The sequence below is a fragment of the Polypterus senegalus genome, chromosome 1 (genome assembly GCF_016835505.1).
Source record: "Polypterus senegalus isolate Bchr_013 chromosome 1, ASM1683550v1, whole genome shotgun sequence".
NCBI lineage: Eukaryota > Metazoa > Chordata > Cladistia > Polypteriformes > Polypteridae > Polypterus > Polypterus senegalus.
Window position 1 is genome coordinate 297,887,559 of NC_053154.1, and position 22,628 is coordinate 297,910,186.

The 22,628-nt window shown below is 36.9% G+C and overlaps 1 protein-coding gene across 2 annotated transcripts in view; it reads left to right on the forward strand.

Moving 5' to 3' along the window:
• pcgf6 (polycomb group ring finger 6) overlaps positions 1-19,622 on the forward strand; it is a 94,567-nt gene extending 74,945 nt beyond the window's left edge. For both annotated transcript variants that reach the window (XM_039734692.1, XM_039734700.1), the window contains one exon: positions 19,217-19,622. In XM_039734692.1, coding sequence (XP_039590626.1) covers positions 19,217-19,273 — 57 coding nt within the window. In that variant the 3' untranslated portion in view covers positions 19,274-19,622. The remainder of the gene's footprint in view (positions 1-19,216) is intronic.
• The last annotated feature ends 3,006 nt before the right edge of the window (positions 19,623-22,628 follow it).

Consider the following 22,628-nt stretch of genomic DNA (forward strand, 5'->3'; position numbering starts at 1 on the left):
TAAGCAGTACTTATTTAACCAGGTTTTCCATTGGTACTGGCTACTGTACAAGAATTACTGTAGAGAAATAAAAGTAATTTCCTTGGAAGGAATGCTTATTAACTTTCTTGTCAAGCTGAGAATGTGTGAGACATTATTTAAAAATTCAGTCTATGATGTCTATAGCTGATAGTCATTTCCCCTGGTTGGCAGTAATTGTCTCTATCACAGCTGGTGTCTGATTATAAATCAGGAATCATGGATGTATTTAGCACTTCAGATTTCTGTTTCACTCCGCTCTTTTGAAAGGCTTTGTACTGTAGATGTTTCCTGTCCTCCAAAATGCATTTTATTCTCAAGACTAATATAAACATTAAAACATACTGTATATTCAAACATATAAAGTACCCCTGTGTGTAACTCAATACAATTAAAATTATATACATGTATATAAAATAAACAACTTTACATAAATGTACCCAGATAGATTCCAAAAGTCTTTTGTCTGAAATTGATCAAAGGTTGTGAATAAAGTATGATGTTCTCATTGTTAGCCCAAGGACCAAGATCAGGGTCAGTTAATTTGTTTAATAAAAGATGCTGGATAGCTGAAAAATAAATGTGTGTGTTGTTTTTATACATAAAATCACCTTTTAATAATAAGATTTGTGAGCTCCATTTTCCAGCAAGGTAGTGATATTGTGTGGCCTGTAGGATTTAGATAGTTGGTTGGCCTTGGATTATGTCACCATTTATCGAATGGCTTTATAGTAGGTGGATTTATTCTGAAACTACTGTAAAATGTACGCCTTGAACCTTTCACAAAAGAAAAGGATTTGCAGTTGCATTTTTGACTGATTGCAGGCCTATTAACTGAATGATATTTTGAAAAGTACCGTATATGAAATGATACAGTTTCTGAAAGCTTTTTTTTTATTAATTTGAATGGGAAAACCAATATAAATATTCATGGTCTTAAAATAAATAATAAATTCAGAATGAACTTTTTATAAATTTAAGTACTGAAAAACAATGCTAGGAAAAGACTATGTAGTTTATAAATTATTTATATATCTTTATTTATTTATTAGAAATAATGGACTTTCTGTCATTAGTTTATAGTGAATTCTTAGGCAAATATTTTCTAAGATATAGTAGAAAATTTGCTTTAGTAGTGTTCTGAAACAATCTGCAGCAGATGTTTGTGGTATATTGGTAATGATATATACATGTGTTATAAAAAATAGTAATTCTGCTAGACATTCTGTGTTTTTGGCTTGATGTTTCATTATTGACAAAGCAAGAATTCACAAATTTATTCTTGAAAATTCTGTTAATTGGATTATACATTAAGGTATTCCATTTTATTTTAGAAATACTTGTTCATTGTTTCAGTATTTTTAATAATATGGCACTTTTATTTGAAACTGTGTGCACCTTTCTTTTCCCAACTGTTACACTTTTATTGATTTTTTTTGGAGGTTTATGAAGTTAAATTGTTTTTTAATTTAATCAAGTATAGTAGACTGTTTTAGGTTATAAGTGGTGAACCCTTGGTTTATGCTGACATTTAGAAGGAATAGATATTTTTAACAGACCCTTGGAACTAAGAAGACCAGTCTGACACTAACCATAGGGCTCGTACTGTATTTCAGAAAATTCAAATGCTGACCTCAAATGAGTTTTTTTTTTCCAATATTTTACTAGTAATCAAACCGTAAAGAAGGAAATAATGGTGATTGCAAACATTTGAGAGCAAAGAACACAATTTTAAACTGATAAAGAATGTGAATCATCTCGGTGCATTAAGAAATGAACACATTCACAAGGTGTTTATTCAGTACATAGAGATGTTAACAGCATGCTTATGTTAATGTTAGGTGTAATGTTATGGGCTGCAGGTATGCAGTTTGCCATTACAAATATTCAGATGATAAATGTCCTCATGTGGAATGGTTAGTCCTTGCCATTTTGACTTGGAGGCACAAATGGTTGTGGTTTAAAGCCAGGGACTGAGCATGTTAAATACACCATTCAATCCATTCCCATACATGTTCTATCAAGGAGAGGTCCAGTGACCATGTTGTACTTTGGAGTTGATGTATATTGACTTGCACGTGTCAAAAGTAGACAGGATTAAAAAAAGCCCTTTGTCACCACTCACTGGCCACCCAGGTCCAAATTACAACCTCTTGTTAATATTAGAACAGGATGACCTGTTGATCCTGAATTGTAGAGAATTAGATTGTAGAAATAAGATTTCCACCGTTTATAATAGGTGAGGTAAGGGGGGATTTTCAACAAGAGTTCAGTGTCAGCCTGGCTGTAGTACTATTCAGAGAGAAAAACCACTGCTGTATAGAGGGGAGAGGGAGAGCAGAGGGTTCCAGGAGGGAAAAGATGAACGGTAATAAAATGATACTAACAGAGAGGCTTAAGCAGAAATGGAGTCAAAGACCCATACCATAATGCTTTGTAGTGTAAGGTGCCATGTACAAACAAACTGAATATGTTAGTGTTACGCATATCAGAGGAAATAAAGATGTTCTATTTTTAAATCGTAGTAACATTTCCAAACTGAGAGCAACTCCAGGCAGTTTTACACAAGACCTGTACAATATAAAGAGTGGCTTTTTAAGGGTGGACAACAGAAATCAAAAAGAGGGAAGAGGAGAATCAAAAAGAGAAGAGGAATAGCAGAACACTATATGTCTTAAAGACTGACCGTAGCTATCTATAATGCAAGAGTTGTTAAAGAGAGTTTTACTGTAGCCACTGGTATGTTGTCAGCAAAAAAGCATCAGAAATGTTTCCATTTGTACTGATGCTATAATGGGCTCTAAACATGAAGGAGCTAGTGCATCTACCAATCCAGAGGGCATCTTTATGAAAGATGGGTGTATAGTAGCAACAGCCCAAACAGAAAATGATCTTTTTGCAAGTCATAGAAAGCAGGAAAGAAGAAGCCTGATCTCTGAGCAAGAGAGGAAGATAAGATACATGCTGCTGACATAAAGTAAAAAAAGGAATAGTATGGCCAAATTGAGTACATGAAGAATAGTGTGAGGGAAAAACTAAGACAATGAAGAGATTCCTTTATGTACTTCAGATTGAGTAGTTAAATAGCAATGCCCTGCATTAATATAATAATATCAAAGCCAAGATATGTAAATGACCTTGCCAATAGAAAGATGACATAAGAGATGACTGCTGAAAAATGCAGATTAAGGGGAGAAGAGTCAATTTGGACCAACTGCTTTTACAGTTGGATGAGGCTTAATACAAATTAAATAAGTTAAGGATGTGGGAGAGAGAGAGAGTACAGGGTCTTGCCTGTGTGTAGTAGTATATTCTTATTGAATCTTTTATATAGAGATGTGGATAATCCGGTAAAATTTACAGAGTGTTATGAAAAAAGCCTTGAGAGAGTAGGAGGGAATATGGGGCAGTCTTGTCTATACCTTTGAAAATACAAAAAGGTTGAGGGATGTCTGAATTAATTAATATAACTGCTTTAGAGAAGGAATAAAGAGTTGTTATACTAATAAACACATCACCAAACCCTATTAAACTTAACTGCCAAACAACTGTATACTATATATGTTCAGATGCCTTTTATACATCTAATGAGAGAAGAGCAGCTGGCCATGGTAAAATGGGAGCTGCATTAGTAACATAAAGGAGGCAGCATATGTTATGTGCAGTGTGGTGGCTGTGAATGAAACTAGTCTGATCTGGGTGAATTAGCATAAGGGTGACACATGCCAGGTGGCAGCCAAGTAGGTTGTCATTGAAATTTATCAGGGAAATAGAGCAGTAATTTGAACATTCAGAGGTCTCCTTGCTGTGTTTTAAAAGGTGTGTGCTTGTGGCCAGATTAATTAAGGAGTTATTTTCTTTGTGCAGCAGACCCCAACATTTAACATTTAGAAAGATGGGGTAGGTAATTGCTTTTAAAAACTGGTGAGAGTCCCATCAGTCCAGTAGTTCTGCCTTTCCAAAGCCCCCTTCTTAAAGGATACACTCAAAAATTTTCACTAAAAATACTATTTTTTAATTTAATGCTTCAATTATTAAAAAAAAATAACTTTGACTTGAAAAGTACTAAACTTATCTTTGAATTGTAGTTGTGAGGTGAAGTGGTTCTTAATAGGATAGGTGCTTATTCATAGAGCTTGGGGAATAGCAGGAGATACATTTATGAGGCAACAGAATCTGGTATTTTCTAAAAACTGATTTTTTTTCATAGAACATATACTATTTCATTCACATTCTTTTAATCACTCATATGACAAAGGTTAAATTTGAATTTCACAAAAACACCTTTCCCGTGGAAATTTTTTTCCCCCTCCAGAATAAAAATATCAAAGTTAATGTTTAAGACCCAGGCATCACATAAGGCGTAAAAGTGGATTAGTACATTTATTTTAAAGATTTGTCTTTAAAATGTGTTTGTAGAGAGTTCTTGTGTGTCAAGTAATGAATTATTAATTATAATTATTACTATTATTTTTTTACTGAATCTTATTTTCCATGTTTCTGTGTTGAAGCTCCTGTTGAAGAAATTATTGGTAACAGAACATATAGCGCACGCCGAAACAACTAACAAAGTGGCATTTTTGATACCGTTTTAACAAAGTTTGCTGTCCGCCTTCAATCACAGAGCAATCCAGTAAAACAACAGTAATACACTTGCAACCTTAAAACACAGGTTTCACCACATTGCTGCACATGACGAAACCATGGGCAGGTGACTGCTCGTATATGCAGTTTGCATGGAGTATGCACTAAATCAAAAGTGAAATGGCATGCAAAGATGCGTGAACACAAGGAGATCGGTGATAATCACACCTTAGTGTACCTGCGCGAAATTAGTAGGGACAACTGTATTCCAGAGGGCACAGATATCTTCATAACAGGGGGCCTATGTTATGGGCAGAGGAATAAAAGCTAGAAACGTAAAAAAAAAAAAAAAAGCTATATAGATATAAATATTCAAAAGGAGAAAGAAAGATAGAATGATTAACAATGTCATGACTCTGTGGTTTCAAACAGCACCTGAACATGGGTTTTTATGGATACAAATTAGCTTAATTTTTACAGCTTTGAAAAAAAATTGTACTTTGCATAGCAAAGAGGATGGACACTTGGTAATTACAACATTAAAATCCATTGTTTTAGGCAGTAGTAAATTGCTACTTAGAAGACACCCTGTACATTGCATTAATGTTAAATATATCACCGAATCTAGTAGAGGTTGTATTTAATGTACTAATGGTAATGTTGATGGTGCCAATAGATCACAATCTTCAAATGCATTAATAGTCTCTGTGGGTGTACAACTAGATAATAAGAGTTCTTATGGTCCGCTGCAATGCATAATATTGGTCTTGTTTTCTACTTCTGCTTTGCCTCTCTCAGTTAAAGTCCTTGTGTCTGTTTCAGAAATGTTTTTATTAGTGTGAATTTGCATTAGTAGTCCTCCCACAGAAGACACATAAATAAGAGTTCAATTTGAAAACATACCATGTAGAATTCCTTATTATATGTTAACATACTAATAACGTCCACACTCTGAGTGTAGTGATTGATACCTTCTTGTAGCTAAATGTCATTTTTTTAAAGACTTCTCTCTAGTAACTTCTTAATTTAACTGATCTTCCTGTTACAAGTTTAGGATGTAACTGACAAAATTTGTTAATTTTAATTTTTGAAATGATTTCAAGTAACAACAAACTTGAGCTCAAACAATAGAAAAAGTCTACTAAATCAATAAATGTTAAATAAATTTTAACTTCCTTTCTTTATAAAACCACTTCATCTGAATGTTTTCGTCAATTTTTTTCTTGCAACAAAGTATCAAGTTAAGTTTGTTAGTAACAGCAATTTTATAAGACATCTGGTTCCGTATAGTTAAAGTTGTGTATATAAAAAAGAAAGTTTAATTTGCACATAAAATTGACACTTTCTGCACTTCTGGTTGTGCCTGTAGTTCTCTTTGGACCATGTGTTTGAAAGTTGTGACTGCTCTTAGCTTAACTCATTCTAGTTGGTCACCACTTGTTTTCTTCTTTCATAAAGACCATGTTACATTAGTCAAGTCAAACTTTGTCATTCAGTATTGGGAAAAGGGACATGGAAAACGGACAGATAGTGCAGAATAGAATATTAAAATCAAAAGTAATGTTATTTCAGTTAACCATAGCTAGATATTTGTATTTACACTGTGTGTACAATTATTAGGCAAGTTGTATTTTTGAGGATTAATTTTAATATGGAACAAACACAGTGCTATCAGTCAATCCAAAATGTTAATAAACCTGAAACCTGAATGTTTTACAACGGAAATGTGAGTGTGAACATCATCAGGGGAATACATATGTGCGCACAATTATTAGGCAACTATTAGTGTGCAGATTTATTATGCAACTAAAGGAAAAATGAAAATGTTCCCATCTCACTTGTTAATTTTCATCTGTTATAGTGAGAATAATAAACAAACACCTCAAAATTTACAAATAAACATCTCTGACATTTCAAAAAAAATAAATCAATCAATCAATGACCAATATAGCCACCCTTCTTTCCAATAACAGTCACAAGCCTTTCCATTCATGGAGTCTGTCAGTTTCTTGATCTGTTGACGATCAGCTTTTTGTGGAGCAGTGACTACAGCCTCCCAGACACTCTTCAGAGAGGTGTATTGTTTTTCTCCCCCGTAAATCTAGCGTTTAAGAAGTGCCCACAAGTTCTCGATAGGGTTTAGGTCAGATGAGGAAGGGGGGCCATGTCATTATTCCTTCATCTTTAAGGCCTTTACTGGCTGGCCACGCAGTGGAGAACTTCGATGCAAGTGATGGAGCATTGGCCTGCATAAAAATCATGGTCTTCTTCCTGTATCACTGTTTGAAGAAAGTGTCTTCGAAAAACTGGCAGTAGGTTTGGGAGTTGATTTTGAGTTCATCTTCAATGCAAAAGGTCCAACTAGCTCATCTTTAAAAATACCAGCTCATACCAGTACCCCACCTCCACGTTGGAGTGGAGCTCTGTGCCCATTACTGATCCACAGGTCCATCCATCTGGTCCATCAAGAGTCACTCTCATCTCATCGGTCCATAAAACCTTTGAAAAAAATCTGTCTTCAGATATTTCTTGGCCCAGTTTTGACGTTTCAACTTATGTTTCTTGTTCAGTGGTGGTTGGGTTTCAGCCCTCCTTACCTTGGCCATGTCTTTGAGCACTGAACACCTTGTACTTCTGGGCACTCCAGGTAGGTTGCAGCTCTGGAATATGAAAGTACTGGAGGATAATGGGTTCCTGGTAGCTTCACGTTGATTCTTCTCAAATCTTTGGCAGCTAATTTGCATCTTTTGTTCTCAACACATTTCTTGCGACCCTGTTGACTATTTGCAACAAAATGTTTGATGGTTCTGTGATCACACACCAATATCTTAGCAATTCCAAAAGTGCTGCATCCCTCTGAAAGACTTTTTACAATTTTTGACTTTTCAGAGTCAGTTAAATCTCTTTTTGGCCCATTTTGCCTGAGGAAAACTAGCTGCCTAATAATTCTGCACACCTTGATATAGGGTGTTGATCTCCTTAGGCCACACCCTCCCTCATTACACAAATACACATCACCTGACGTGCTTAAATCCAATAAGCATTCAAGTTAATACAGCTTGGAGTTGGAATATACGCATTAAAAATGATGATATGGTCAAAATACTCACTTGCCTAATAATTGTGCACACAGTGTAATAAGAATTCTGACAGCTTGCAGTATGAAGCTATTACAAAGTTTGGTAGAACATGGGTAGATAATTCGATATCATTTGCCTAAAGGTTAAAGTGACCAAGTAATTGCAGTTTTCGAACCATATAGGAATGCAGTTACATAGGACAGTTTCAATAGTGTCCCTGTAGAAAGTAGTGAGGATATGTGGTTTGGTTGGGGGATTGGGGAATATTTCTCTTTAGTCTCTAAAGAAAACACAGCTGCTTTTTAACCTTCTTAGTTATAGAGGTGGTATTTAGGTACCAATTAAGATTGTTCACACTGTGAATGCCCAAAAATTTTATGTTTTTGATCCTCACAATAGACCCATCGATGTACAGTATAGTGGGGTCAGTGCAGGACTTCCTAAAGTACATAATCATTTTTTTTCCTCAACATTAAGAGAGAGATTGTTGCACTTATACAGGTCAACAAGACTTGCTACCTTCTCCATGTATGCTGCTTCATCTTTATTGTTGATGAGTCCCACACCACTTACGTCGTCAGCACATTTGATGGTAAGGTTTTTGTGGCACTCCACAGAACAGTTACAGCATGAGTCAGCATTGTTAAGAACACTGGGCTAAGAATGCAGCTTTGTGGCACTCTCTGGGCTGAGTGTGATGGTACTGGAAGTATTGATGCCAATATACACTTACTGAAACCTTTCCAACAGAAAGTCAAACATTGTTGCAGAGGGAAGTGTGCAGGCCCAGCCTTTCAGGTTCACAACTAGTTTTTGTGAAATGGTGGTGTTGAAGGCTGAGCTAAAATCGATGAAGAACCTTCTCACATAATTGCCTTTCTTTTTCAGGTGGGTCAGTGGAAGGTGGAGTGCAGTAGACACTGAATCAACATTGCACTGGTTAGGGCGGTACACAAACTACAAATTGTCCAATGAGCTGGTGAGGCAGGCCTTAATGTGATTAATGACTAATCTTTCAAATTCATAATGACTGGTGTTAGTGCCACAGGGCAAAGTCATTCAGAAAAGTCACAGCTGTTTTTTTTAATACTAGAATTATTGTAGTGATTTTAACATCAGCCAGCTGACCTGCACATTCCTTGAGAACTCTACCCAGTATATTGCCAGGTCCAGTAGCCCTGTGTGGATTCACTCTGGTTAGACTTCTTCACACTTCAATTGTGGATAGACAGATTACCTGTTTGTTTAGGGGAGGGGTGGATTTACTCACAGGCACATTTTTCTGTGTGTCAGGAAGTGAGGCCTAGTTGACACAAAAGGAGCTACTGGGTTATAGTCTATAATGGTTTGGATGCATCTTTACATGCTCCATGTGTCACTGATGCCCTGAAAATGCCCCTGGATATTCTGGGCATAAGCACACTATGTTTTCCTTATTGTCAGAGTTGGTTTGGCATGTGCAGTTCTGAGGGCAAGTTTGTCTTCATTTGTCAAAGCAACATCTAGTTCTTTCAGCATTTGTTGGACATTTGACATCAGCCAGGGTTTCTGATTGGCTCTTAATGATGAAATCCTTGTAAGTAGTAACATACTCTGTTCATTGGCTAATGCAACCTATTATAGATATTGTGTACTTCTCTAAATCTCTACAGTCCCCGTATATGGCAGCCTCCTATAATACATTCTAGTCAGTGTACTCAAAACACTAATACTGAGATTACAACCTCTGGCTATGTTCTAAACCCCTTCTGTACACAATAAGTAGATATTTATAAAATATTTAAGCAGATATTTATAATAAATTTTACAGACATTTGGTCATAGTTGCCAAGTTGGGGCGAGGACTCCACCTTATAAGCATCCTTGATTTTGGTGGAAACATGATCTAAACAATTCTCACTCCTAGATACAAAGTATATATATGTTGTTTGGAATCAAGGCAAAATTGACTTTAGATTTGCATTGTTGAAGTCACCAGTAATGGTAAAAAAACCCACATGATGGGCTGTTCGCAGCGTCACAAAGCTCTGCTAGATCTTGATTAGCATGAGCACTAGGCAGCAAGTGCACTAAAACACCACAATAGAACTTAACTCCCTTGTTGGATAGAATAGACGATATTTTACTGCAAGAAGTTCTAACATTTCAAAGCAGTGACTAGAAACTACAGTGGCATTTATTCACCATTCATTATTGATGTGAACACCTAGAACACCGCCATGCTTCTTACCACACCTCCTATTGTCTCTGTCATCTAGAAACAAGAAGTGTCTAGCGAGTTGTGTGGTGGATTATTACCCATCATATAATAATAATAATTCTTTACATAGTCATGTTACAGTGATAATTAAAAAGCAGTAATACTTTGTTTCCTTTTGGCTAGTCTGCCGAAGTCTTTAAAAATCCTTTTTATCGACCATGAAAATGAAACATGCAAACATCTTTTATTTTGTACTGACTGATAGTTGGGCTTCAGCAACAGGTCAATTGAGTAATTTTTTTATTCTTTTTTATTCTTGAATAAAAGCATACTGTACTTATTTTGTTAAACCTTTTGTGAAAGTGTTTCTTGGATATTTGGGCTTCACACATCCTACACTTCACATCAAAATTATATCATTATTACTATAAAATATGAAAACATTTTCTGTTTTAGCCGTGTGTGCAGCATTTCTTGCCTCGCATTTCCTCTGTCATTCTATATTTACATAGGTCATTGTAGACATGGAACACACATGCCATGTATGCATTTTAAATCATGATATTTCATTACCTATATGATTCCTTACAAACACATCACCAGATAAACATTTTAACACAGACTTAAGCTTTGAGGAGTGCAGCAGGGCAGTACCTTCATCTGACTAAATAGGGGGTGGGGGCTCTGTAGCAGGCTGTGTTCTGCTAAACCACACATTTACAAAACAAAAGCAGACTATTAGCACAGTGATAAGGAGCTACAAGCTTCTTGGTATATGTCAGGAAAATGAAAGGAGGGACAAATAAAAAAAAAATCGGAAGCTTAAGGGACTCTAGTGTTAACACTGAATCTGAATTGCATTGAGAGGCCACTGCATAGATGTCCAAATGTGCTGCCATAATTCCTTCCAAGGTACCTTTTCCATTGATATTTTCAGTCAGAGGCAGTTGTCTGTGCACTCCCATGAAGACCTGTCGCCTAGGCTGACATACCCAGTGACTCACTCCAAATAGTCTCTGATTTCCTCTGACAGAATCAAACCTTTAGTCTTTAGTCATAGGGCCAGGTTCTGTGAGCATGAGAGGTGACAACCTGATGAGTGCTCATCCAGAAGTATAATGAGGACCTCACAAACAGAAGAAATGCTTGTCTGTCTGATTTTTCACATTTTATGTACCACAACATAATGTTAAAAAGAAAGTTCAGATATTGCAGCTGAACTTGCCGTACCTCTTTGTATAGCACCGGCTCTGTTAGGTAGCACATTATTGGGTGTCAAAAAAGGGATGAGCATGACTGTGCTGGAAGGTCAAGCATGCAATCACTACATATCACATGTTCCAAGATTTTCATGTGTGTAAATTCACATGGTACAGCAACAAGATCAGCAGTTGCAGTCGGCAAGTCTGACATACACAATGACTAGAAGTCGTGTAATGTGACATTGGCTTATGACAGAACTACTTCAACATTTTGCTATACCTCTTGGGATAAGCCTGATTGCTCATCTCTAGTTTTCCTATAACATTTAGGTTACTTCCTTGTAGTACTGAGGACAAGATTGTGCACTGTTCTCAGGATGTAACCTCACAAGAGAATTAGCTTGTATTTAAAGCCAGCGAATATGTTTAACTGAACCACATATTAGCAGCTTTACTTTCTGAGTGGTAAAGATTGTAATTGCTAAACCAAAACCTAAAACCAACAAAACGTAGAACCTTATTGATCAAAGGTAGAATTGTTATCATGAGACCAACAGTAGGAATTATTAATTATTTTGCTATAGTGAGTCATTATGTTTAAAGTCCAGAGGGGATTGACATTTAATATTTGTCATCACATACAAATTATACTATCAAAGTGACAAACATTTGCCAGTATATCACACATCAAAATGTAAAACAACCAATCAACAAATTACTGTTGTATGCTGTAGACTGCATTAAAAATTCCTGGTGCACACATTTTTATGTGTAATATTTACACTTTATGGGCCTGGGTGTGTTATTTGTCTTTACTATGTATGTTCATTTTTTTTCCTGTTAAATCTCATTTATCACATGCAGTATCCTCTCGTTTCTGAAGTTAATCCAAGTCCATCTGTATTTCCTCCAACGTTTTTGTCAGGTTTCCTGTCCATTACAGATGTTTGTCCTGTAACTCTCTGAAGATGAATACTGTTTACTTGTTTTGCTTTTGCTTTGCCTGTTTCCATAACCTTAGAATTTGTTTTATTTAAGCCTTCCTCTTTGTAATTTTCCTGTAATTCATATTGACTGGCATTTTATGGGATGTCATTTTGCCTTTATCAAACATGTTTTTCTGTTAGGCATTATAGATGCAAAACTGTTTATAGCATTTCTTTAGAATTCAGCTGTCCTTGCATGCTTTGATGGATGGTACATCTCTGTTTATTATCTTATTAGTTACAAAAATGTCATCTGGGCAGTTAAATATGTTCTTTATATAACACAGCTTTAATGCTGCTTAAAACTTGCAATATTATAGATTTAGTACAGTTCATCGTTTAATATAGCAGTAAGAATAAAGGAATCTAATAATGATTTTTGAATTATAATTCTCTGCATTTTTATTGTCATCATTATGTTGTTGTATTAGTGTTGCAATGATTGAGGATACACAATGGGGATTCTGTGTGTCTGACCCTTGCTTTTTAAGTTCCTAAACCTTCTGATAGACTTTGGAACACATTATTTTCATGATGTGTACATGTCCCTAAAACACAGGTTGCTTATTACTTTGAAACTGTGTGGTATATATCCACTGTCACAAAGAAAGTATTGTACAAGTGCCAAAATAATACTGACAGGGAAAATGAAATGTTTGAGGCAGTGATCTCTTCTAGGTAAACAACAATCATATGACTCGGTTTCAGTGATAGTTTGCATATCTGTTTACTGGAATAAGGACTCGTATTATAGCAGTGGATTTTTCTCATGTGGTAGTAGGTGAAAAGAAGTGTTTGAATCATCACCATAGGTGTATTTAGTGAAAACTGGAAATCACTCTCTACCCATCCAGTTTCTGTTCCCACCTCACATCAAATACTTTTATATAGACATAGGCTACCCGTGCTCCTCATCTAGATATGTAGATTAAAAAAAGAAATGAATGGATATTCTTGAAAGTCCCCAGTTCCTATCAGTCATAACTGTTTATAACCAGAGGTATGTCCTTTGTAGGATGGATGAATGAGGCACACACTGTGCACTAGGGGTGCCCAAACATTTTCAGCTTGCGAGCTACTTTTAAAATGACCAGGTCAAAATGATCTACCTACATTTAAAAAATATATATATAATATATATATACTGCTCAAAAGAATTAAAGGAACACTTTTTAATCAGAGTATAGCATAAAGTCAATGAAACTTATGGGATATTAATCTGGCCAGTTAAGTAGCAGAGGGGGTTCTTAATCAGTTTCAGCTGCTGTGGTGTTAATAAAATTAACAACAGATGCACTAGAGGGGCAACAATGAGATGACCCCAAAACAGGAATGGTTTAACAGGTGGAGGCCACTGACATTTTCCCTCCTCATCTTTTCTGACTGTTTCTTCACTAGTTTTGCATTTGGCTACAGTCAGTGTCACTACTGGTAGCAAGAGGCGATACCTGGACCCTACAGAGGTTGCACAGGTAGTCCAACTTCTCCAGGATGGCACATCAATACGTGTCATTGCCAGAAGGTTTGCTGTGTCTCCTGCACAGTCTCAAGGGCATGGAGGAGATTCTAGGAGACAAGCAGTTACTCTAGGAGAACTGGAGAGGGCCATAGAAGGTCCATAACCCATCAGCAGGACCAGTATCTGCTCCTTTGGGCAAGGAGGAACAGGATGAGCACTGCCAGAGCCCTACAAAATGACCTCCAGCAGGCCACTGGTGTGAATGTCTCTGACCAAACAACCAGAAAGACTTCATGAGGGTGACCCAAGGGCCCCATGTCCTCTAATGGGCCCTGAGCTCACTGCCCAGCAGCATGCAGCTCGATTGGCATTCACCATAGAATACCAGAATTGGCAGATGCACCACTGGTGCCCTGTGCTTTTACAGATGAGAGCAGGTTCACCCTGAGCACGTGACAGAAGTGAAAGGGTCTGGAGAAGCCATGGAGAACATTATGCTGCCTGTAACATCATTCAGCATGAGCAGTTTGGTGGTGGGTTAATGATTGTCTGGGGAGGCATATCCATGGAGGGTCACACAGACCGCTACAGGCTTGACAAAGGCACCTTGGCTGCCATTAGGTATCAGGATGAAATCCTTGGACCCATTGTCAGACCCTATGCTGGTACAGTGGCTCCTGGTGCACGACAATTCCTGGCCTCATGTGGTGAGAGTATGCAGGCAGTTCCTGGAGGATGAAGGAATTGATACCATTGACTGGCCACCACACTTTCCTGACCTAAATCCAATAGAACACCTCTGGGACATTATGTTTTGGTCCATCCAATGCCACCAGGTTGCACCTCAGACTGTCCAGGAGCTCAGTGATGCCCTGGTCCAGATCTGGGAGGAGATCCCCCACAACACCATCTGTCATCTCATTAGAAGCATGCACCGATGTTGTCAGGCATGTATACGAGAACACAGGGGCCATACAAAGTGCTGCGTACAATTTTGAGTTGCTGCAATTAAATTTTGGCAAAATGGACTAGCCTGCCACATAATTTTTTCACTCTGATTTTTGGGGCGTCTTTGAATTCAGGGCTCTGTAGGTTGATCATTTTCATTTCCATCAAACGATGTGGCATCCTTTCGTTCCTAACACATTACCCAGTCTATATCAGTATAGATATCCAGGAGGATTTATTTTTCCCATTGAGATCTGATGTGTTTTCAAAGTGTTCCTTTAATTTTTTTGAGCAGTTTATATACTGCATATCAGAGATAGGTAGTAATGACTTACATTTACTCCATTATATTTACTTGGTAACTTTTTTAAAAAATTGTACTTCTAAGAGTAGTTTTACTGCACCATACTTTTTACTTTTACTCGAGTACATTTTTGAAGAAGAAACGCTACTCTTACTCCGCTACATTGGGCAACACTTGAATCGTTACTTTTTTCCCATTAGATAAAGTCTGACAGACAATTTTCAATCTGCTCTGTATAGCGTATGCTGTCAAGTTGCGCACACGCCTTCCATTGCATCTCCAGCTCTGACGCGAGGTTTTGGATGTTCCCCAAATCAAGGCGTTGCAGCTTTGAGGACAGTTGTTGCATTTTTCATTTGAAAGCATTAACTGAGCTAATCATATTGACCATGGTTTTCTCTTTTCCTTGCAGCTATAAATTAAGCTCATTCAACATGTTGGTCAGATAATGCCAAGTCTAGTGGCCATTGATCGTTATTAAGTTGCTTGTATTCTGCACGTTTAATGACAAGGAGAAACTCCTTTTTCTCCGGCCAGGGGTCTTGAAATCTTAGCAGGAATTTCTCCCTAGCCATCTGCCTCAACAAAGGCATCATTTATCATCTCTCCATCTTGGAAGGACTTCTTATGCTTAATGATGGAGTGACTCACCCGGAACGATGCTTCAGCATGTCTGCCTTTGCTTTTAAATTCAACCGAGTGAAAAATGACGGCTGTCCGATTAACTGCGATTTTAGTTCCCTTTCCTTTCTCTTTCTCAGATCGCTTTTCGGAAGGAAGTCAGTTTCGTAGTTTTTATGAACAGTTCGAAAGTGCGTTTCCACATTTTCCTTCTTTGGAATAGCAACGTTAGATTGACAGATCAGACAAACGCACTTCGATTGTGATATTGTGAGAGAAAAAAATCCTCGTCCAATTCCACATCCAGCCCATAACCAACAATTTTTTTTAAATCCCTTCTTTAGTCGATATAAATTGGAAGGCTAACTAGATCACTTAGATAGCCAGAGTTTTGCAGTAGCTTGCGCGTTTGATCGAGCGTGCGGGATGACCAGTGTGTTATAAGAAAAGAGATTTCAGACTGGCCGCCCTGTATGTCAATCAAGTGGTAAATGCCATAGGGAGGATATATGATAGACTAACATTTAAAAAAAAAATTTTTTTTGAATGCAACGCGATCTACCTGCACTGCCTTTCCAATCTACCGGTCGATCGTGATCAACGTATTGGGCAACCCTGCTGCATGCAGTATATGCTATGATAGCACATTTATGTATGCCAATTCTGATATTTATTGAAAAACATTCAATGTCGGATAAGTAACAATTATTTTAAATGAAAATCCAAAAGAACACAAGTTAAAACAGTTTTTTTCCCTTCTGAAAAATTATCTGCCTTTTAGCAAAATGGAGAAAAAATTATTTTCTTTTAAAAATAGCTGTGTAAAGTAGTCTGTTGTATGTCTTTGACGTTTTTGACATATAATGCAGCTCCGGAGGGATGACTTTGAAAGGTTATGCTCACTTCACTGTTTGCTGGTGGATGAGATTGTGACTATAAATTCCCTCTCTCTAGGGAGGTGACTCCAGCTGACACATAATACTCGATTCCCTCCCCCATTCAATTTTCTTTGTGCCTTATTAATACTGACTAGTAGGTGTAGGCAGGCCTGCTGCAAAACTCTTAAGAGAATAATTCATTGGATGCATATTTTTCTAATCTGTTATTGTACATTGTTTGTGTTTGTATCAGAAATAAAAGTTAGACCAAGAAATCAGTGTGCATATACATTCATTACAGTAATCTGATCTGTTTTGTCTGTGTAATTTTTATGAAGATAAAACATTTGTTACAGCAGGAAAAGGAAGATAAGGAGCAGATTTTCCATCCTCCCATTACAGACTTGCCTTTACTGCATTTAGTAATTCTTAAGAGAGAGAGAGGAAAAAAAACTACTGCTTATAGTGATCTTCGTTATTTAGATATTTTTTCCTTATTGAGGACCATCCATCCATCCATTATCCAACCCGCTATATCCTAACTAGAGGGTCATGGGGATCTGCTGGAGCCAATCCCAGCCAACACAGGGCACAAGGCAGGAAACAAACCCCGGGCAGGTCGCCAGCCAGGACCACAGGGTTTTTTTTATTTATTTATTTATTTATTTATTTTTTAAATATTCATTAACCCAGGGTGATGATCAGATAGACGAGATAATGGCTAAGAGATACTGACATTACATGAACTTTTCCTACATTATATTTTAAAGTTTACTATATATGCTTATCATAGTGGAGAATAGTGAAGCTACTGAGTCAAAGATGATGTTTCCCTAGAGAATCACACTGCCTTCGCAGTTTTGCCTTCTTCCCGTAGTGCATGCTACTACCTCCTCTTCCCAGGTAAATGACATACACACACATGATTTGAAAGAAAATGTAATTCATAAGACCAGGCCACATTCTTTCATTGCTCTATGGTCTAGTTGTGATGCTCACGTGCCCACTGTAGGCACTTTCCTCGGTGGACAAGGGTCAACATTGGCACTCTGGCTGGTCTGCATCCTCATACGTAGCAAGCTTTTATGCACTGCGTATTCTTAAACATTTCTCTCACAGCCAGAATTAAGTTTTTCAGCAATTTGTGCTACAGTAGTTTTTTCTTTGGGCCAGGCAGGCTAGCCGTTCCTCCTCATACGAACCTTGGGTGTCCATGGCCATGTTGCTGATTCACCAGTTCTCCTTCCTTGGATCACTTTTGGTATGTACCACTGCATACGGGGAACATGGAGAGATGCCCAGACCCAGTCATCTAGCCATCACAATTTGGCCATTATTAAAATCACTCAGATCCTTACACTTGCCTATTTTTCCTGCTTCAAGCACATGACCATCCAGAACTGACAGATCACTTTCTGCCTAATATATCCTACCTCTTGACAGGTGCCTTTATAATTAAATGATCAGTGTTATTAACTTCATCTGTCGGTTGTTTTAATGTTGTCGCTGATTGGTGTATGTGTGTGTGTATACAGTATACACACAGGTAAACATGACACCATAAACTACTATTGACTTGGTTTTAAAAGCGTCACAAATTTGAAATTAAGTTCATTTTTGTTAAACAATGTAAATTTCTGACAAACCTTCAAGTAGTATTTCCCGAATAACAGATTTCTGCCTGATTAATCATCCTTAGCAGAGGGCAAATATCCTCCAAAAAAGTTAGTCAGTAAACAATGATAAAGATGACAACTTGCTATTTTGCCTTTGCAACTTGAAAGATCAGAATTCACCAGGTTAGCAGAATATTTCAAAAACAGTTCTTATTCTGTCTCCACTTGACAGTTGTTTGTTTGGAAGGCAGGATTTTATTTCTACGAAAACATGCAGAATGTCATGTTTTTAGCAAATGCTAAAATGTTTGACACACTAAGTTTATGGGGAAAAGAGTCAGGCCTCATTTTTGAAAGGGTGAGGACAAATACTGCTTTAATCCTAAGTGGCTGCTTGAAACTTTCTGCTTTTGATACTGCTTTTGTAAAATGAAATCAGACAGATATACGGTCTAGTATAAATGCTTAATTAAGCAGCATCACAATTTGTTTTACATAGCATTATTCTAAAATAATTTACATATACATTAAACATACAGTATATACTGTAACTGAGCCTGTAACCTTGCTGTTTACAGTCAGTCTTCTTAGCCTGCAGCCCAAGCTTGTCATCAAGTATATGAGACTTTTATCTCTGTTACTTGCTCACATCCTCCTTCTCCTGCTGAGTCAAGCGAATAGTTACTCTTTCTTTGCTCCCAGTAATCATTTTTTATAAGTTATGTAGTTTTCCATATATGTTTGGCTTTAATTTTTTTCTATTATATTGCAGTACATGAAATATAGCCAGCGGCAGTGGTTGTCAACCGGGGGACCACCGACCACTAGGAGGCCTCAATAAACTTCCATGGGGCCTTCAACATGACTGAAAATTATTATAAAATAGCAAAATACTCAAATTGCTAAAAGTCAAGCTTCAGTAGGGGTATTAAACTAACTTTTTAAAGTGAGCCGACATCAACAAGACATCACATTACATATGGTGTGCAATGATTGTCCATTTTTCAAAGATCCACTTTAACATTTGTTTCAGGTGTAGATTGTATCTGCATATAATTTAGCCACAAAACATTTACATCCTGCCATTAAAATGTGTCTCTAAGCGTTTATCTATGCAGTACTTGTCCATTGTAGCCAAAATATTTTTTCCTTATTATAAGACTCTTCTGCATCCTATTTTGAACAATTAGACCTTTTGCCTCATTTTTAAGTTTAATTTTCCTATGCTAGTGATGAAACTCTGGTATTATAAGTAGAATACAGACAAGTAGTATAAAAATGTATTATTTGAGTTTTCTTTTTTTTTTTCTTTGTTTGTAGGATGGACTTCTTGTGCTACACTTTGGACTTGTTCTTCCTCCTGGATATAAAGATTGAAGACCTTCCTCCTTCAGCAGCTCATATCTGCTCTGCTTTGTAAAATGCAGATAAAAGAATACTGAAGTGCCATTTGATAGCAAACACCACGTTTTCAAAATTCAGCAATTATTCAGAGGTTGAAAGAGTATTAGTGGTTATGTATATAAAGGACATTGGTCACTTCAGAATGCATGGTTGTGTATTTTTGTCCTTTTTTGTTTGTAATACAGTTTATTACAATAGTCAGTAATTTATTTGGTTTACTTTTAAAGAAGTGTTAGTTCATGTTATTGTGCAAGGCACGTTATTTTGTAAGAGAGGCAATATATTGGAAACTTCTGTCATTAAACATTTTTGTAAAATGTAAGCTTTTTTGCATTTCTTCTACTTCCAAACCAGAAATGAAGCTATACAAATCTGATGTTGTATAGGCTGTTTCTTTCTTAAACCTCATCCTACCATTTTGTGCCACCAAAAGAACTTGTATGTATAGAATATTTCCATTTTTATAAGTTCTGCTGGAGCTATACAAAAGCATGAAGATGCTGCAGACTGAGGCAGGCAGCCATGGCTTATCTTGTCATGCATATAAAGCATTTGTTTGACTGTTTGTGCTCAGTAGATAGTGGCACTGTCTTCCTAGAGAATACATTTCTTGCAGGATTGCAGTGATGCAACATATGGTGAAAACGATCCCTCTCACTTACTGAATACCAACTGTAAATCTCATACTATTTCTTTTGCAAGATATCCAGCTTTCTATAATTTGCCAAATGGTAACTGTGGATGGCCCATATTTCCATTATAGTCCTACCTCATGTTGCATGCAAATTGTAGACTGAAAGGTATTTGCTTGATTTGGGATATTTTTAAATTTTAAAGCAGTTCTGATTAGAAGCATTGCATACGTTTAAAGTGAACAGGCAAAAAGAGTGCATGGCTGTTGATGTATTTTACATGGTGTGAACATATTTCCAGGTTCTAAGATGTTCTCATTCTGTTGTGAGCAGTTAAGCACAACGAATGGACTGTAGCTGCTATTGATGTCCTTGCGCACAATAAGGTAGGTGCTTGACACAACAAATTATGTGAATCTGCATTGTTTCATGCTTTTTGTTTTTTACACAATTCTGTTTCTCTTCCCTTAAGTGTTTTGGATTGCTGGGATCATCTCATTTTCAAAGCAGCCTGATTAAGCATTCTACACACTACATCTTTTGTATGTGACTTTAAAATGCATGTAATTATATACTGTACGAGGTTAGTTAGGAAGAAACAGAATGTATGTGTATGTGGTGCATAGGCACTGGACCCATGCAATCTTTTTACCTCTTTTAGTTGTGATTGTCAAGACTGTCCATTTGCTTTTACCATTGCAGTATTCATTTAGTATTTCATAGGATATTGGAAGTGAAGTCTCTGCAGTTGGTTTGCTTTTCGTTTCATTAAAGGATTCAACTAAATTGTTGATGCATTCAGCAGAGGTTTGCATTGCCCTTACTACTTACTGGTTTACTGAGTAGAATATGTGAGCTGCAGTTGATTACATACCAAGACTGCAATTCAGCAGTGCACATCCAATTAGACCTGCCAGTGCATGTCCAAGGGGTAAAGAAATTGTGCCAAGTGTTTGGAGAAAAAAGAAAACTATAAAATAACTTAATAAATCAGGAAAGAAAGCAGTGGTTTTGATTTTGGTGATAATTTTATAAAAGACTAGGGGCTCCGCCCCCTGCTCGCTTCGCTCACCAACCCCTGAGTTTAGTTAATCGGATATACAATTTTAAAAGCTTGTTTTTTTCTTTGGAATTGCTTCAAATTCATTATTTGCACTTTTACTTTAAATCTTCAGTAAAATCAATATTTGGAATTACCTTTTCTTCAAGACCGCACTGAATTTTGATTCCTGTTTTTGTACTTACATTGTGACAACGCAACATATAACTGCCCGTGAGTGAATATCGTTTCTTGTTCTCTTATAAATAATCTGACTTTTTCTAATGTTTGTCCCTGTGATTTGTTAATTGTCATGGCAAAAGCTATTCTAACAGGAAACTGTAAACATTTTAATATGAATGGCATATCAAGATCTCCTTTGGTGTCTAATGTTATTCGCAGAATATATACTACATTACCTTTCTTTTCGCTTGTTAAAATTTGCATCGCTTCTCCGTAATCATAAATATACACCTGACCGAATTGTGTTTTCTTCGAAATTAAACTTGTCATTGCTTTAATTGTTGCAGGACTACAGATTCTCATAGTGTATGGTCCCATTATTGTGTAAATCTACATTTTGAGCATTGAACGATGCGAAGGTGAAAAGATTATTACAGACTCAGATATTTTGCCTGTAGTGTTTGTGAATTCTGCAGTGGGCTGGCGCCCTGCCCGAGGTTTGTTCCTGCCTTGCGCCCTGTGCTGGCTAGGATTGGCTCCAGCAGACCCCCGTGACCCTGTATTCGGATATAGTGGGTTGTGAAATGACTGACTAACTGACTGTTTGTGGATTTCACTTTCCCTAAACATCAAATCTTTTAAATCTTGTGGATACACCTCTTCATTGTGTAGAAACACTACTTTTCCCTGATGGCAACACGAAGTAGATGATCTACAATTCTCTGACTTAAACTTCAAAGCCTTACAATATTTCCATACTTCTGACATATCACCTATGTCCATATATTCAATCTCTATTTGCATTTCCGTTATTTCACCGAATAATTTCTCTTTGTGCTAATGCGATCTTTACTATAATTTTCTTGGTACTTTCTAATTTTTCTGCTTTTATATTCTGTAACTTGCTCTGCATGTACAGGTATATCACGCCTAAGTTTTTTTTGTGTCTTTTGAATTTCACTGTTTTCATTATCTCTAACCTGCTCTGCATGTGTTTCGCACCCTCGTATTTGAACTTCTTTGACGTTTTAGTTTGTTTTCTACTCTCTTTTATTTCTGACCTCGCTTTGTCCTGCTATTTTTTCAGTTACACCTGGCCTGTGATGATTATTTTCCCTTTTTTCGAGTAATAATTTCCGTTTCATATTTTTTTCATATCTTTCATATTCTTTAGCTTTCTCTGCATGTGTATTGTGCCATCGTTTTTTTTTTTTGTTTTGTTTTTTTTTTTGAGCCTTTCGAATTCCACTGCTTTCATAATCTCTTATCTGCATTTTTTTCTCTCCAGCGCTTTTGGGTCTCTCTTCTCCGCGCTGCTATTTCTTTTTCGCTTAGTCGTTGACGTTTCATCTAGAACGTATTGTCCTTATACGCTTTATATGAGCTGAGAGCAGAGGATCTGTGTCTGCTAAAAGCCTTTACACAACTGAGAGTTTTGATGACCGTGGTTGTTAAGTAGTGCATGACTTGCAAG